At 35.3% G+C, this 19,374-nt stretch overlaps 1 protein-coding gene across 1 annotated transcript; it reads left to right on the forward strand.

The window, feature by feature from the left end:
* Positions 1-197: 197 nt before the first annotated feature.
* On the forward strand, positions 198-17,195 carry umodl1 (uromodulin-like 1). The gene is made up of 18 exons (XM_051121119.1): positions 198-332; positions 1,922-2,164; positions 4,374-4,562; positions 4,644-4,750; positions 4,898-5,081; positions 6,928-7,068; positions 7,173-7,241; positions 7,334-7,420; positions 7,900-8,160; positions 8,293-8,405; positions 9,138-9,354; positions 9,493-9,630; positions 11,800-12,272; positions 12,363-12,496; positions 14,752-14,991; positions 15,172-15,331; positions 15,633-15,720; positions 15,834-17,195. Exons 1-18 carry the CDS (start codon positions 257-259, stop codon positions 16,013-16,015), a joined length of 3,102 nt encoding a protein of 1,033 aa, XP_050977076.1. The 5' UTR covers positions 198-256; the 3' UTR covers positions 16,016-17,195.
* The last annotated feature ends 2,179 nt before the right edge of the window (positions 17,196-19,374 follow it).

Genomic DNA, 19,374 nt, shown 5'->3' on the forward strand with positions numbered 1-19,374 from the left:
ACCATACTGTAGATGAAAGTAACTGCCATTAATTGTCCACTCTTGTTACACTCTTTTGGTTTAGTAACACCTGTGCAAAGCAGATAAAGCAGACTCAAGGGAGCCAATGTCGTCCGGAGAGGGAAGTGGGAGAGGACCAGGTGTCAGCAAGGTTTTGCTTCCAACAGTGTATGTGGAGCTCATAGAGTAACCTGTTCTGTTCACAATGGCTTAGTATGATTTTTAAAAACAAGAAGCAAGTATTTTGCAAATCAAAATGCATTGGGTCATTGGTACCTGGTTAATCACATCTCTCTTTGGCCTTGGAACGGGGCATAAAACTTTATTTGAAGGTAGGAAAAATCTGCTTATGTTTTCAAATTGTGCTTCAAGTATCACATTTATCACATTTATCTTTATTTAGAAGATTTTCCTACAATTTGAAATTAGACACACTACTAGTCAAAAGTTTTTGAGCAGTAAGATTTTCAACGTTTTTTGAAGTAGTCTCTTCTGCTCACTAGCATTTATTTGATCCAAAGTACAGCAAAAACAGTAAAAATCTGTAATATTTTTACTATTTAAAAAAACTGTTTTCTATTTGAATATATTTTAAAGTGTAATTTATTCCTGCGATCAAAGTTCAATTTTCAGAACTATTACTCAGTGTCACATGATCCTTCAGAAATTATTCTAATATGCTGATATGCTGAAACAAATTATTTAAATTAATACTTTTATTTAGCAAGGATGCTTTAAATTGATAAAAAGTGATGATAAAGACATTTATCATGTTACATAAGATTTCTATTTCAGATAATACTGTTCTTCTAAACTTTCTATTCATTAAAGAAACCTGAATTAAATGTGCTCAGCTGTTTTCAACATAATAATAAATGTTTTTAAACAGCAAATCAGAATATTAGAATGATTTCTGAAGGATCATGTGACTGGAGTAATGATGCTACAAATTCAGCTTTGAAATCCCAGGAATAAATTATATTTTAAAATATATTCAAATAGAAATCAGTTATTTTAAATAGTAAAAATATTTTACAAATTTACCGTTTTTACTGTACTTCAAGATCAAATAAATGTTTGGTGAGCAGAAGATACTTCTTTACAAAACACAAAAAATCTTACTGTTATATAAAACTTTTATATAAAATGATATGTGAAAAACATTCAGACTTCTTTCTGTTGTCTATAAAAATGAATCTCTTTTAAACGTATAATTTTATTTGTGTAATCTTTTAGTACTGTCAAAATTTGAGGGGTTAATAAGATTTTTTTTTTTTTTTTTTTTTTTTTGAAAGAAATTACCACTTTCATTTAGCAAGGATACATTAATTTGGTCAGAAATGACAGTATGAGGTGACAGAAAATACATCTATAACATTATAAAAGATTTCTGTTTCAATGCACTTCTATTTCTCAAAGAATCTTGAAAACGTATTATGGTTCCCACAAGCAGCACAACTGTTTTCAGCATTGATAATAATATGAAATGCTTCTTGAGCACCAAATCAGCATATCAGAATGATTTCTGAAGGATCACGTGATACTTAAGACTAAGAGTCTTGATGCTAAAAATTCAGCTTTGAAATCACAGGAATAAAGTACATTTTAAAATATATTCAAATAGAAAACAGTTCTTTTAAGTAGTAAAAATATTTCAACACTTTTTTTCTAGGTTTGCATTACAGGAATGAATTATATTTTAAAATATATTTACATAGAGAACAATTATAATAATAAATGTAATAATAATTGCACTATATCACTGTTTTTACTATTTATTTGATCAAATAAAATCAGCCTTGGTGAGCGTAAGAGACTTCTTTAAAAAACATACAAAAATTGTTACGTCCCATAACTTTAGAATGGTAAATACCACTTGTCACTGAGCAAACTACAATTTTGAATTTCTTTACATTTTCAGGATATGACCGGACTCTGTCAGGTTATCATCTGTGTAATATAACTGAGTCTGTGTCAGTGACCCATGTGATCTCCTATCCAACCTCGTACACCCAGAGGAAACCGTGTGGTGGCTGGCTGCCATGGACAATGTGTGATGTCACAGTTTATAAGACAGAATACCAAACAGAGGTTTATGACATGCCCAAGCAAGTCACGAAATGTTGCCATGGCTACGAGCAAGTTGGGAGTTACTGTGCCTTGTGTGAGTATTTTCAAACAAATTAATATTAAAGTCTGTGTAAGCAATATTACATATATGTTGTGAGTTTGGTGTTATTAACCACTCAGCTAAATTTGAATGATAAAAAATGCCAAGTAAATAAGTTATCAAAATCTTTCCAAAATAATAAATAAGCAGTATTCTCTGCTCTCAAAAGCTGGGGGCGTGTCTGCTGTCAGCACTGAAGCCACGCCCACTTGCAGGAAAGCTAACGCTTCTCTCAACTGTCAAATACCTCTACAAACCTAAATGGATAACTGAGCTGTTTTGTAGATTATCACATCTAGATAATACGCATTTACGTGATGAAGGCATAGTTAGCTAGCAAACTGTAGGCTGTTGTAACTAACAGTAATGACAGTGACTCACCTCTGAACAGGCGCATCACTGATGCTACTGCCCTCTAGTTATTATAGTGTTAGAGGAGGGCCCAAGGTCAGTGGCTCTAGTGCGAAATCAAGACCCGGCCAAAAAACCCTTTTTAAAGACTTTAAATACACTGTAAAAATAATCTTTAAAATTTATGGTAAAAAACATAAGCTGCGGTTGCCACAATTTTACCATAAAAATATGGTAGCAATGTTTTAAGTTTTACAGTTCTAACTTAAATTTACGGTTAAATACCGTAATTTCATCAACTGACACAGTGTTAATATACCAACCTACTGAAGTACTGTTTTGTATCCATGTAATACACTGATAGCCACCAAAAGCAGGTGCTAATAAGAAAGTCACATGATGAACCAAAGCTCACCACAAACTTTTAAATATTAACACACATAGAATGTGCACAGTGTCATTCACACAAACAGTACACAGCATTATGGTAACACACAATAAAGTGAAATAATGCAATAAACATTCATTTAACAACATTAGATGTAACATACACCCCTAATGTACAAAACAGATAAACTAAGAAGAAACAGTTATTTCAACAAAAAACATAAAATTTAAAAAAATGTAACGCAGGGAATCCTTGGAATGTCAATTTACAGTTATTGGGCCTCATTCATGAAACTTGCGAAAAATATTTGAGTAAATTCTGAGTAATTTGCGCGTAAAACAAACTCTCATCTGGATTTACAAATGCTTCATAAACGTCCGATCTGATAGTTAAACGTGTATGTTAATAAATTCCAATCATTCGTAAATAGGCGCACACTCATTTACAATTAGCATAATCCCCGCCTATGAATTACAACTATGCAAATTGCGTGTCCAGGAACGCAGTGGAATATTCTGGTCTACTTTCTCAGGTTTGACTCCAGTATTTTGCATAAATGCAAAAAACCTAATAGGCCATATGCCTAACAATAAATACTCAATAAAGTGTCCACCAAGGAGTTTTTAGCTAGTTGAAAAAAGGTCAGGCGCTCTTCTTAAAATGACCAGCTGGTGGCGCTTGAAAATGCCTTGGTGATAGCGTTTTTTATTACTAGTATCTCATTTTAAAAGTTTACTTAATATAAAAAAAGCAGTAACCAGTAATATTTACTTCTTCATTGCTGTAGGCAGTCGTTGTACAAGTAGGATGGTTGGTCGGTTTTTGCCCCGCCCGTCTTCTACTTACTGCTGGGTAAATAGTGACAGTGACGAGCGCTGTGTTTTACAGTTATCAACACAGCTACAAAAAAAAAAAAAACATCTACAAGAGGCCAAGGGAAAATTAACTTGTAATTATTATGTCAGTGCATCAAAATTATATGTCATCAGTTTGCCAAAAAGAACACAGAACGTTTTACGCACCATTTATACATGGTAGGGAGCAGGTGTACATTTCGTTCGTACCAACTAGCATTTTGAATATACAAACATTTTCATGAATTTGAAAATTTACGTCAGAACAGCTTTACAAACGAGTTACACAAAAATTTGTTCTACTTCTGATTCATGAATGAAGCATATTTACTGTAAATTTTACGTTCTTTTTTATGGTATACTGCCGTAAAATTACATGCTATGTCCAATACAGTTTTTCACCGTATATATTAGGGGAACTTCCCGTTAACCATTTAGCATTTTACTGTTATTTCAATATTAAATTCACAGTCAGTTACAGTGTAGAACTGTAGCAGGAAAGTAAAGGCAGAGATGCTGCAGACTGTCTTACGCTACATGAAAACTGACATTATTGTTGGCCACTGTAGATTTCTTTGAGTCTTTTTTATTGATATTGTCATGATCTCAGCCTTTAACAGAAGTGCAGAATTCACATCCAAACCAGGACAGTGTCCCTCAACAACAGGGTCTCTGTGGAATAATTCAAACTCTTCTGGCTCTTTGTGCAACTGGGACATTGATTGTCCTCAGTGGCAAAAATGCTGCCTGACCGAAAACACCTCCAGGATCTTTCAGTGCTCAGACCCAGTACCACCAGGTATACACAAACCCATACACTGCATCTCAGAATTCTTGTTAAGTAACACACAATGAGTTTAAAAAAACATTTTTCCTCAAGTCAACAGAACCTGGTGCTTCAATGCGACAATAACAGTGAAGACAACCTATGAGCTAGTTACCACAGATAAAGGACTCTTCAACCACACCAGACTGCTGCACTCTGTGGTTTGTAATCATCGGTTTATCATTCAACTATGATATTATGTGCTTTATAAACTGTAAACTGTAAGATGCCAACTATGCCATGCAAATATGTTGTATATCTGCAGTGGGCATGTTCTGCAGTCATGTAACCATTGTGTCTTTGCACAGGTAACTGGTGCTCTGGGAACTGATGAAATTTCTGTGCATCATGTCTGGTCATGGTCAGCAGGGACCTTCACCACCTCGTCCTCACTGCTGGTTTGTTCTTCTAAAGTTATCTTACTAGAAGACATCTCTACAAAACTGTATCGACTGGCAAACATTGAGGAAGTGACTAATGTGATGGTGCAAGGTATGTCAGGTCTGCGATTGTGAAACCAAAGCATTTCATATGACTCAGTTTGTCAAGAACAGTGCTATCAATGGCTATCATACGTTTCAGTGTTTGAGGCAACATTGGATGCAAAATTCACTTTTACATGGTGTTTGTATGTAAATGCGTCTTAGCAGTGTTTGGACTAGGGCTGTGTATTGCCAAGAATCTGGCGATACAATACGTATCACGATACAGGGGTTGCGATACAATATGTTGCAATACATTGCGTTACCGTAAACAAAGCGATATATAAGGATATTTATTATTTTATGAATAGGACATAATTTTAGGAAAGCTGTTAATTAAGAACACACCACCATATGCAAACCATTAAACCTTATTAAATCAGTTTTTGTGCAGTATGAGTAAAGGGTTAGAATAAAGTGCCTGTAAGATTCTTTAGTTATTAAATGTATAAAATGTAGGCTTTTATAAACAGACCATATATATATTTTAGACCCTGCTTTACAATTTAAGTTTACAATTGTAGCCATGTCAGATCATTTTGATCTGAACTTAAGAATTACACCTGCTTAATATCAATAAAAAATGAAGTTCTTGCAGGATTCCTAAAGAAAACAAAAGAATTGTAAAACAATAAAATAAATACAGATATTGGACATTCTAAAAACCTTATTGTTCTGAGAATTTCGTAAGTTTTGGATTTCGCAAGTTTTTTAGTTTGTAATCATGCTCCCTGTGGAATCAGTGAGACCGCAACACCAGCACCGCCTCAACTGCACAAAACAGCCCCACCCCGAGAGAAAGCGGCTGGTAGCACACTTTACACTAAAGCAGGAGCAGGAACTATTCTTTCATCCTCCAGTGATGCTAACATTAGTGGTGTGCCATTATGCTAGTATTTCCCGTCACTGTTTAAGTTCAGAGATAAGAAGACTGCAATCTAGCGGTCAGGATATACTCTCAAAACGAAGCAACTGTCATGAATCTTGTATGATTTTTTTTAAAATGTCGATATTCTATTTTTGAGAATATATACAGTATCGCCAAACAAAATATCGTGATACACACGTGTATCAATATTTTCTTACACCCCTAGTTTGGACACAGCCACCCTACAGTGATAAAAATCCATTCACTCCTTTTTTTTAATCAAAGAAAAATCAAAATAGTCTCAATCAAGCCATTTTGATTTTCTGAGCAGTATGACGTGTAATTGCTCAAGCCCCACCCATGGCTGCTGATGCACTGTCCCGTATTTGCATATTTCCGCCCTCAGTTGTACGCTGTCTGCCATTTTCTCCGCACTCAAGCAGCTGTAGTGACAACAATGCCTCTTAAGCAATGCAGGTTTTTTGTAGTTAGATGTAAAAGTGAACACAAGTGTCTTCATTTTGTCCCAACATCAGAGCCACTGAAGACACAGTGGACTAGTTTTGTTTTTGATGGTAATGCGCCACCAAATAAATGAAAAACGGAACAGAGGGGTGGAGTGAGCAGTAGCTCATTAACATTTAAAGAGGCATGCACCGAAACGGCTTGCTGTAAACAGAGCTGTTTTTGACAAGGTCAAAAGGGTGTTGATTTACATGACCATTGAGGAATTTTAACCAACCCTAAAGAATCATACCAACTTGTGGAAAATAGCCATCTGATGTCCCCTTTAGGAACATTATTATTGATGTATACAATTGATGTCTAATGTACTATTTGGATTCTGAAGCTAAACTAATTGGGAGCCACCGATCTATACAGGTGTTTTTTATTAAAAAATTAACCTTTATATAATTATGTTATTCGAGCATGTCCATTATCTTGATAAATCCATATCCTTATGCATACATTATTATTTCCTACACAGATGTGGATGAATGTTCAGCTCCGCAGTTGAACAGTTGTTCTCAAGATGCAAACTGTACGAATACAATAGGGTCTTATTCATGCATTTGCCATCACGGATATCACGACCTCAATCCTTCAAAGCCAGGAACAGTTTGCAAGGGTAAGAAAGGACGATTAGGACATAACAATGCTGTCTTAACCACATGAAAGCTCATAATTTTGAAAGGAACAAGATCTAGTCTAATGTTTTCTGTTTTGAATCAGCCCCTAGTGTCACTACACAAGCTTGCATGAACACCACCCCTCCACCCTGGACTACAAACTCACTGACAGGTACGCCAGAATAACTTATGATTATCTCTGTTTAAAATGACCAGGTACGATGAACCTTTTCATCAGTAATCACATAAATTCCCTTTTTTAAGATAATAAAAATGAAGAGGGACAAATGAGTACCGTCACCTTGGGACCAGCCTGGACAACCACCAACCGCCAAACATCTTCTACATGTGGTTTGTTATGCAAAATTCACTTGTTCTAGAACATACTGGTAAAGGCACTGATTTACTGATAAATGATTAGTTTACAGCAGGGGTGCCCAACCTTGTTCCTGGAGATCTACTTTCCTGCAGAGTTTAGTTCCAACCCTTATCAAACACACCTGTCTGTAATTATCAAGTGCTCCTTTAGATCATAATTAGCTCATTCAGGTGTGTTTGATCAGGGTTGGAGCTGAACTCTGCTGGAAGGTAGATCTCTAGGAACAGGGCTGAGCACCCCTGGTTTACAGTAAAAGATTCAGCGTAAATGGCTTAGAATCAACTGAATCGTAATGATTAATAACTCATTGGTCAAAAATAGTTCTAATGAATTTGTTATTTTATGCAACCCTAATTTTTCATACGCTTAATGTGTAGCACCTAGTTTGGGAATTGAAAATACTGGTGTATATATCTTGCTAACGTCTACTTTCTTTTTTTTAATTGTTTAGACTACACACCTGAAATCATGAGCATCCTCTCTTATAATGTCACTGGATCAGTCTTCCATGTGGAATGGACCACCAACATCCAGAATGGGGTCACCTTCCACCTTGTTCTGCTAAATGAGACCAATGAGATACAAAACCTGACAGTGGTGAGCTATAACTGGACATTCACAGACTTGAGTCCTGCAATTCTTTATACTGTACGAGTCACTCCAGCTGCCTGTGGTAACGAGGGAACAACCAAGGAGATCAAAGTGAGGACAGGCAAGTATAACAGCAGGTTAATTAGTATTAAGTACTAAACATATAATTATTGCATAATTTCAGGCATTTTTGTACTACAAATTATAGTAAGATTGCCAATTACAGATATATAGAAAACTGTGCTTTCTCTAGATGGACAGTCTCTTACAGCTTCAGCCCGTTTGAAAGGCGTGAATTATACAGACGATTTGAGAGACCCAACCAGTGATGCATATAAGAAGTTTTGTGACGGTGTCATAAATGAGGTTTGATGGATTCCATATTCATTAAAACACATGAGTAATAATGTAAAGATGATACTTTAAAGGATTCTGAATTAAAATTTCCTGATCATTTACTCACCCCCATGTCATCCAAGATGTTCTTGTCTTTCTTTCTTCAGTCGAAAAGAAATTTTGTTTTTTGAGGAAAACATACCAGGATTTTTCTCCATATAGAGGACTTCAATGGGGATGAGGGGGTTGAAGGTCCAAATTGCAGTTTCAGTGCAGCTTTGAAGGGCTCTACTTGATCCCAACCGAGGAATAAGGGTCTTATCTAGCAAAACGATCAGTCATTTTATAAAAAAAAAAAAAACGTATATACTTTTTAGACACAAATGCACTAGCTCTGATGTCCATCTACGACTTAACGCTTTAAGTAATCACGCTGGAAAGGTCACGCACGGTTAGTTCTCTGTCTGTGTATTCTGGTTCAAAAAGGTAGGGTAGGACAAAAAACTTCAAAATTGTCTGACATCGATGTTTTACGTTTTTTTGTAAAAGGTGTTTGACTTTCTTTGTACGTTCGCTTTGTAAACACTGGGTCGGTACTTTTGCTCACGTCACACGTGACCTTTTCAACAAGACTACGTAATGCGTAAAACCCATTGATCCCCATTGAAGTCCACTATATGGAGAAAAATCCTGGAATGTTTTCCTCAAAAACCTTTATTTCTCTTCTTAAGTGTGTTTATTCACTTTAAAATGTGTCCCCAGATTATTCAGTCCTTGTATTCAGAGATCCATGCACTAGTCACCTCTGGTCAGGTCATCATCCAGATAACATCCCTTTCACCTGGCAGCATAATCGTAAATTTTTCCATCATATTTCAACCTGGCAGCAACTTGAACATTTCTAGCGTGTCCAGTGCTCTGATGGAGTCCCTTCAGAACAGCACATATGATGTAGACAGTAGCAGTATATACATAGCAGGTAATGTTTTGTGCATTATTTTGCAACAATGAATTAAAGCAGTTATGACTACACATAATATGAAGTGTAATGTTGCAGCTGTTTCCACATTATGTGACATGTTGACTTGAGATGTGATTGGTCTCTTGTTATTTATAGATTCAGATGAGTGTTTTCAGAATGAGACAGACTGCTCTCCATGGGCTTACTGTATAAACACTTTTGGCTCGTACATCTGTGACTGTTGGTCTGGATACACAGACTCGAACCCCAGAAGACAAGGGCGCAGCTGTGCAGGTACAGGCTGTAGCGAACGCTACTGTAGAGATTTCATTAGATTGTCACACACTTTTAATTGAGACAAACAAAGAGATAGTGACTAAGAGATTTTAAGAGATATTGACTAAAATGTTTAGTTAGTTTGGGATACTCACCACTGTGTCATTTTGTAATCTGTATGATTTTTCTTATTTGCACAGACCACCAAGTTATTTAGCAGAATGTCCAGACTGCTCTTTCACATTAATAAATAATGACTGTTTTCAAACAGATTTCCACCAACAACTAGATACCCCACCCCAAATTCACACCATTGATTGAGCCAATCCTGCTCTAGTTGGGATGCTTAATCGATATGCTTAAACAAACAAAAGCAATGTTTTAATTAAAGGACAAGTTCCAAAACAAAAATTTACAGTTTATTTACTCACCCCCTTATTCAAGATGTTCATGTCTTTTTTTAGTCGTGAAGAAATAATGTTTTTTGAAGAAAAACATTTTAGGATTTCTCTCCATATATTGGACTTCTATGGTGCCCCCGAGTTTGAACTTCCAAAATGCAGTTTAAATGCAGCTTCAAAGAGCTCTAAACAATCCCAGCGGTGGAAGAAGAGTTATATCTAGCAATACGATCAGTTATTTTCTAAAAAAGCTCTGTGTGAACCTTTTTCTAAAGGCCGTTTTGATCTTCTTTGCATGTTCACATTGTAAACGCTGGGTTCAGTACTTCTGCAGCGATGTAGAACGATTTTGAAGTTGGTAGAGAAAATGAGATGGGAGTTTTTCAACATACCTTAACTGTCTTGAACCGAAATACACAGAGGTCATGCAGAGCTAGACAAGACGAGCATTTGAGGTTAAAAAGTATATAGATTGTACATTTTCTGTAAATTTTTGTTCTGGAAGTAAACTTCACCTTTAACAAAATTACCAAAAACACTTCTATTTTATATTTTTACATGAACAATGTAATCAATATTCTATTTATTAAAGCCAAGTATGAATCTCATCAGTTTATTATTTTTAAGCCTTTTACATTTTATTGTAAAATAATAAGGCAGTAACAATTTAAACAATATATTTAATTAGCTTATGTTCAACTATTCTTTTTAATAGTTAACTTTTAACTAGGGCTGCACAATTAATAGAAGGCGATTGTTATGCGCATTTTTTTCAGTGACGCTGGTTGTGTAATCAGTAGAAAGATCTCCAGCAGGTGCTTTCAGATGGAGCAGCATTTTAGTACACAGAGCTGTAGTTCACTGAAAAGTTACGCTATATTGTGTTCATTATCACAGCCGATTTAATTGTGTGATTATGAAATTGAAAGAAATTCGCAATAGTGACTGATTGCATAGCTTCTCAGTGAACTACGGCTCTGTTTAAAAATGCTGCTACATGAAAATACCACATTTAATAACATGTTTTTACTCCAAACTTACTTCATAATGTCGAGTGTTTAAATAAATCCTCCTGTGAGATGATGTGGCTTCGAACAAAGATAACAAATTGATTTCATTTCGATTTATCATGCAATTTTTTGGATCATCAGTCATCAAAGCTCTGTAAATATTGGCCACAGATTTACTTTAAATTTCACCAACCTGATTACTTGCTAAAAACTCCAGCAGATTATGTTTTCATGTCATTTTAAATCTCATTTTCACGTAACAAAGTTGTTATATCTAAGCGAGTCGTTTATTTGCATTTTTAAATTAGTCTTCTCATTAACACGTTTATATTGTTCCTTCAGACTGATTTGTGAATGCGGAACGTGCACAAACACAAGAGGCGGGATTTATCGCATGAACCAATCACAGCTGAACATTATCAGCCATATCCAATCATATCCAGCATTGCCTCTTCTCATGTAACTTTCCCCCATTCATTCTTAATTACCCCTCACCAAACTCACCGCACACTTTAGGGGGTCTGTTAAAACTCAGTGGGCTCAGGGGAGGCAAGAGAGACAAAGGACTCCCGCTGTAACTTTACCTGTTGGTGTCACTGTTAAACAGTGTTTCTTTATACTTTTTAATGTTATATTTTGAAATACTGGTGTTGTTTCATTTTTGTACTACAAATTTCTTCTCATCCAATATTTTGAGGAGGCACTGCCTCCGTTGCCTCCTCAGAGGAATCGCCCCTGATATCTGTTATAATATTTTTTCCTATTCATGGCCACAGCTTCAACACAGAGCATTCATCCCACCACAAACTACCCTGGAGTATCTTCGGGTTCCACTGCCACGGCCACTACAACATCTTCAATCACAAACCCATCTATTAGCAGTACAGTGAGCACAACTCATGTTAAGAGCAACTCCACAACAACAGTGTCTTCAACTTCCACAGCTACTAACGGACGCACAACAGTGCCGATCAGTACTCCTACAATGACACTCACACCAACGACACAGAACTCTGTCAGAACAGCAACTCGGGCATCAAACACTACTGGCCATTTGATCTCCTATGTATCTGTTGAATGCAGCCCGGGCTATGTAACAGTCAACATAAGGCGAGACGTCTTGAAAGACAATAACATCCCAGAGAGTTCCCTGTACCTTGGAAAACCAGACTGTGGTCTCAGTGGGGCAGATAATACTTACGTGTGGCTCACTACATCTTGGAAAATGTGTGGTACTACATTCGCGAATGTAAGCCCTTCATTATCATTAAACTCTATAAATAATGCATATGTAGTGTGATAAAGTATGATAACATAATCAATGTTTTTTGCTTTTCAGAACGGCACCCATAATTTCGCTAATGTGACACTATACAATAACGTGAGCGGTTTATCTTCTTTGCGTCTGGAAGTTCCTGTCATTTGCACTTACCCCAGTCGCTTCTTCATCTCCACGGGATACGCCCCCTCAGGGTACAGTGCTTCCATAGCAACTGTCTCCATGGAGCTTGTTTTTCTCTCCATGTCCTACTCAATACGCCATCTCTTGTCACGTCAACGATATCTAGACTCAGTTTAAGATGTTAATTATGTTAGTGGATATGTCAAACAACACATATTTTTCCTAAACTCAGATATCAAACTAAAAGCACGTTATCTAAATTAGGACTGGAAACTACAGGTATTTACTGTTGTTTTCAGTGGGTGAATCTCACATGTCCAAGTGACCAAAATCAAAAGGAAGAAATTATAGTAATTTAACATTATTTTTATAATTTTTTTAATCGTCAAATTTTCACCAAATTCTTATCTTTTTTATTTTATTTTATTCTATTTTATTTTTGGTTTAGTCCAATTGTTATTGCCACTGTCCTTAATTATTTTTATGAGAATCCAAATGCTATAATAAAATATTTTTTCTTTTTTAAAATGAGCTTATATGAAAAACAAAACAAAAAAATAAATAAATAAATGGTGAAGTAAAAAAAAAAAAAAAAAATATATATATATATATATGAAGAGTTTATTTGCAAAAACAGGTAAAATAATGCTTTTTGTTATGTTATCATGATTTTTTTGTGTTAGGTAGCTGTATTTTTTAGTTATTTTTACTTTATATCAAATTACCCAATTGGAATGCACAAGGAAAAAACGATTTTTGAAAATTGTTAAAGGGGTCATCGGATGCCCATTTTCCACAAGTTGATATGTTTCTTTAGGGTCTTAATGAAAAGTCTACAATATACTTTGGTTAAAAATTCTCGATGGTTGTGTAAAACTGAATGAGTGGATGCATGTCACCATCTTATATACCCGTATGTACGGGGGAGTGGCTTGGCATGCAAATTCCACTCTCACTTTTCCATTTAGCTCAGAGGTGATTGGGCTCCCAAGTGAGACCCCAAATACGTCAGTTATGACGTAATGTTGTAGAGTACGACTGAAGGGGTACTGAGTTATCTTTGTTTGCAAATGAACTCTTATATATATACACACATAATCATAATTTAGATGTAAATAATAAATTATAATTAAATTATTACAGTATATATAATACATTTTATATATACACTCAGTCCTGGAGGGCCGGTGTCCCTGCAGAGTTTAGCTCCAACCCTGATTAAACATACCTGAACAAGCTAATCAGTGTCTTCAGGTTTACTAGAAAGGTACAAACAGGTGAGTTTTATTAGGGTTGGAGCTAAATTCTGCAGGGACACCGGCCCTCCAGGACCGAGTTTGCCCAGGCCTGATGTACTATAATGTAAAAATGTAAAAACTACACTGTAAATAGTTTTCATCAGTTTCAACTTAAAAACTTAAGTTAGGCAGCTTCCTTAAAATTTTAAGTTAAATCAACTTAAAATTACAAGTTATTTCAACTAATAAGTTAAATTAACTTAATTACTTGTAGTTTTAAGCTGTTTTAACTTACAATTTTAAGGCGGCCGCTTAAGTGTTTAAGTTGAAACTGGGAAAAACTTTTTACAGTGTAGTGCTGTCAATCTATAAAATCATACATTTTTCTGAAATTAATCATGATTAATCCTACCTAACATTAAAGTGTTTAAATATACATTTATATTGCAATAATTTCACATTCAGTCTTCAAATTAATGTAGAAACAACACAAGACAGTGTATTTTTAATATTTATTAAAACATTTTTATGACTGAAGGTGAGTATTACTGATGTCTTTAGGAAATTGTTCTTTTTTCCTAATATTTAACCATTGGCTATAGCCATTCAACATTACAGTATAATTGGGAGTTATCAATTTTAACATTTATTAGACTTTAAAAATAACAACTTCTAATTTAAGTGAACTTAAAACTATCTCCACATAAAGCCATTATTTAACTGTGCCCTTCAGCAAGTAGGAAAATTAAGTTATCAAACACTAAATACTAAATTAAATATAGATGAATCCTAAAAGCTACAAAATTAATTGATTTTATTGATTTCCTTTATTTTTCCTTTTGTTTCCTTTTCCTTTTGTTATTGGGTTATTTGGCTGTTGTTACTTTAAGAGCTGCTGCTTCTGAACGTGATGCGAATCTGACATACATGCTCATAGTTTCATTTGCGCTTTAATATGAGTTTGTAACCCTAATAAAACTCTAAAAACAGACTTAATGTTTTTTAACTGAAATATACTTTTCTATTTCTTCTGATTTCTGGGTGACACACATTTTGTCACTTTGACTAACAAATCCTGTCTTTTGAAGGTATTTTGATATAATCAATGACCCAGTGGCAGGATCGGGTAGTTTCCAGGTTATTTTGCGCCTGCTGAATGGGACATTTCCTTTACCTGACGATTACATCTTCTCCCCTGAAGAAGAGGTTTTTTTGGAGGTTGAGGTCAACACAACTATCTCCCAAGTCAATGTTATCATCGACACGTGCTGGGCCACTTCCAGCAATGACTCAACAAAGCCTCCCCAGGATTTTTTTATGGAAAAGGGGTGGGTGTCTTTCAGTCTTGGAATAGAATTTCTGCCATGGCTAATTTAATTTGTGGCTTTCAAAATGAGCTTTTACCATGATCTGTCATCACAGGTGTTCAACTGTCTTTATTTAACTGTTCTGTTATTAGAAACCCGCTGTGTAATGCCAATGTTCACACATTTTTCACTGCTCCTCAGATGTCCGGCGTCAAACGCATACACAACTGTTCTTCAGAATGGAAACGGCACTGTGTCTTTGCTCTCAGTGCAGATATTCAAATTTGTGAAACAGTACATCATCTACCTGCACTGCCAGATCCAGATCTGCGTCGAAATTCAGCAAGGCTCCTGCAGATCTGTGAGTTTTGAGCTTTCGCTTCTTGAAATTCATACACAGGGACCCTACAAAACATTTAAACAATTGAGTCACACTCAAAAATGTATACGTTTCACTACACAGACAACAAATAATTAAAAGTGGTGTTTTATCTTTTAATGTTTAAGCTAAATTAATGTTTGTGGTATTATATTTTTTGCCAATTAACCTTATTTCTTTCAATCTATTTTGTTGTTTTTCTTTTCTTTAAAGATTAAATGAACAACATGTGAACAGCAATGCAAGAAAGTTTAATATATATAATCTTTTTGCTTCTCATTAGGGTTGTACAGGTATAATGACATACAGGTCTTCCAACTTACTTGGAGTGACAAAGGCTTCCATTGGACCCTTAAAGAGATCTCCTACAAGTAAATACTACTTATTTAACGCATATGAATGCTCATATAATATCTATACCCTGTATATTAGGACATTTTATCAACTGACAATCTCTTTCTCTTTGTTTTTCTTAAAACATCAGTCCAGAGAGCTGCATCAAATACCCTGCAAACTATTGGATTTGTTCTGCTTGGCATTGGTGTGTTTCTGTTGTCCCTCGCTGTCATTGCAGGATTGGCGTATCACAAAAGAAAAATCGGCAACTACAACTTCCGTTTTAAACCACAGCAGCAGAACTTCACCTATCATGTTTTTGACACATAACTGTATGCAAATAATTAACTGTAGCTATAAACTGATCATTATTATTGGATATTACCAATAGGCCCAATATATAGACAAACAAATTAACTGTCATTACTGGAATTCATGGATTTGACTATATTTTTGTACTAAAAACAATCTACTATAAAAGCTATTCTTTTTTTTTCTTCTTCTTCTTTTTTAAATAGATAATAGATTTTTTTATATAGCTACAGATTTTTGTGTGTGGCTGTATGTTTTTTTATGTAAAGGAATTATGATATCTTTGTTTTATAATTTGCACACATTCCCTTAAGAAAAATTACCATGGTTTTATTGTAGGAAAAGTGCAGTAACCATGTTTTTTGGCATATTAATTACCATTTGTATACTTTTACAACAAAAAAACATGGTTAAACTATGGTTAGTGTAGCAAAACCATGGCTAATTTATGGTTACCATGATTTAACTATAGTAACCATAGTTTTTCAGATTTATTTGTGGTAAAACCATGGTTAATTTTCGTAAGGGTTCACTTTTATGCGTGTAACTGATATGTAGAAAACGCTAAGTGTTCTTTGTCCATCATATCAGTTACACATAAAACTCCGACATTTTCAACGGCGAAATTTGACGAAAATTATATCGAGTAGTTTGCATCACTGGATATTATTGTTGGTCGTTTAACACTTATATAGTGAAAGCGTTATGAAATATTAAATGTTAAGCTGCTTACATCTTACCTCGCATTCTTTCGCCGTTAAAAACTGAAGAGTGGCGCGGGAATTTCCCGCCCTCTTAGATTTGATTGGCCATCTCAGTCATTTTGACATTGACGAGCGTTGTTAGACCGCTGAGGCAGATCAGATTGTCATCATAGCAATTCACATATGCATCAATCAACAATATAATCTAATATAATATATATATATATATATATATATATATATATACACACACACACATATTATTTGGGAGGTTCGTCCTCCTCAACGTCTTTTGTGGCATATATATTTAAAATGGTTGAATATGTTATCTAAATGTCGTTTAATAAAATTGCACAATGAAACTATATCAAATACACAGCTTTTCCAGTAAATATATGCCACTTTCTTAAATACCCCACTAGAGGACGTTGTTGTATTAGCTGTACAATTTGATACCAGCTTTGGTCTGTTGTCTGTATGTGCTTTACATTTAAGCAAATGGAAATCGGATTTGGTTTTATGAGTCGTGTATGAAATAAATGTATACTTCATTTATCTCTTATATGGTCTGTTAAATTACTGTTTCAAGCTGTTCATTTTTGAATAATAAAATGTTATTTGTGTTTATGGAGAGTAATGTGAATGAAGGTCTCTGTAAACAGATGTTCCAATCGATTATTCTCGACCTTGTACAGAGGATTTAACATTTCCTAAAAATAATGTGACTGTCCGCTGAGACTTTGAGTTCAAGGAGCCTGTGTGAGAAAACTAGTAAACCTCCTCGATTTTTTTTGTAGGCTGAAGGGGTGTGTGAATGCTCCAGAGAGGAGTGTAACAAGTGTATTTCGGAGACGGGGGAGTCATCTTCAATTCACCAATTATTATTCAGAATCAGCTACGTGATAAAAGTAAGGCGTCCCCGTGGCAACATCTGTTTTCCCTCCTGGAGCTGGAGAACGGTGTGTTTTCATGGATGTGAGTGTGGGTGGATCTGAACATGTTTTGTTTGCGTGTGCATTCATTTGTGTGTTAGCTATAAAAAGCAGCTACTTTTACTTTTTAACTTGTACTTCAAGTCTTGCAAGTTGCATAATGATGAAGATGTAAACAAAGAGATTTGAAAAATACAAAAATATCACTGTTATCTTAATTACTGTTTCCCACTGCTTCTGTTAATTACTGCAAGAACCCTTCCAGCAATGATCTACAGTCACGGAAGCATATTAAACAATGAGCTGGGTTAGACGAATAAAAGAAATGTTAAAAGAAAATTATATATGGTACATTATATATGGGGTATGGTAATATGTACAGATGAGATATCCACCTATTTCTCCGTCAGATGAGGCGTGCCATTTGTAAATTTAATATGTGTGTCTGACTTCCGGTGTCACTGCTTCCAGCCTATTTAGCGGTACAAAACAGCTCGTTTGTTGCTTAATGTTGAACACTGGTGTTTCGTTCCATATTATTTTAATGTTTCGTCTTAATTATGAACACACTGGGTTGTATCACAAGCAGTTTTACTACACTTTACGTTATTTTCCTACTGCAACTAATGAAGCTTAAGTCTCACACTTTCACGGAAAACAGCTTCCGCATTGAAAAAATAAGTTGGATATGTTTTTTTAATCTATAAAAGAGGACGTGTAACTTAATAAGCCAGGTCATGATATACTCATCAATGTTTATTAGAGAGGCCAATGGCCTGTAGCAAGGAAGGACACAAAGCTAATGACTTTTATTCCGGTAAATGTAATTATAACGATGCAGCTGAAGCATTAGTGTTGTAATTTAAGTAAAAGCCCATGTTCCGTTCCATCTAATCAGACTCCTTTTGTCTCTGAAGATGAGAAGTCTTCGTCTCATCTAGAATTTCGAGAGTCTCCATAATAAAGTAGTTTAGGCTAGTTGGTTTGGTTCTGCTGGTGGATGTGGTCTTGGTCTCTCACATTCTCCTTTTCTGTGTAACATCTGCCCTAGAAAAAAAAAATCCCTCAGGAATTCCCTCTAACTCTCAGGTTCAACATAGATTCCCACAGTTCACAGCAGACAGGTGTAACTATGGATCCTTGTGCTAATGCCCCTTAAGTTATTAATTTTTCATTAGATCTCTGTCCAAATTTCCCTTTAAACTTTGAATTATTCAGGCGATTGGTATAAAGACAGCTGACTTGGAAAATAGGAAATGACAGCTTCATACTCCACTGTTTACATCATGATGGAGACTTTCTATTGACTTCTTCTGTTGTCATAATGAACTGAAATTAAATACAGTATGATAATTGGTCACAATATGATACTTGGTGAGTTTCCAGGATCCATCAGATTTAATTTAGCTTCACTGAAAGAAGAAAGATTTCTTAAAGGGGTCATCGGATGCTAAGTTCACTTTTGCATGTTGTTTGAACATAAATGTGTGTTGGCAGTGTTTGTACAAATCTACCCTATAATGATAAAAATCTATGCAGTGGTTTTTAATTAATCCGTAAAAATAATATCCCCTTTTTCAAATCGAGCAAGTTTAGCGGCTAAAGTGAACAGGCTCATCAATCCACAGAGAGAAGAGAGGGGCGGGGCCAGCAGAGCTCATTTGCATTTAAAGCAGCCTCGACCAGAATGAGATGATTTTTGCAGAGCTGCTTTTGACAAGGTAAAAAGGGTGTTGTTTTA

This window comes from Labeo rohita, chromosome 10 (assembly GCF_022985175.1).
Source record: "Labeo rohita strain BAU-BD-2019 chromosome 10, IGBB_LRoh.1.0, whole genome shotgun sequence".
NCBI lineage: Eukaryota > Metazoa > Chordata > Actinopteri > Cypriniformes > Cyprinidae > Labeo > Labeo rohita.

Bases quoted from the DNA above. Each gene is read 5' to 3' on its own strand.
- umodl1 (XM_051121119.1), top strand. From the start codon at position 257: ATGCATTGGGTCATTGGTACCTGGTTAATCACATCTCTCTTTGGCCTT. The intron at 14,992-15,171 runs GTGGGTGTCTTT...ACTGCTCCTCAG, and splicing joins GATTTTTTTATGGAAAAGGG to ATGTCCGGCGTCAAACGCAT. The intron at 15,332-15,632 runs GTGAGTTTTGAG...GCTTCTCATTAG, and splicing joins AGCAAGGCTCCTGCAGATCT to GGTTGTACAGGTATAATGAC.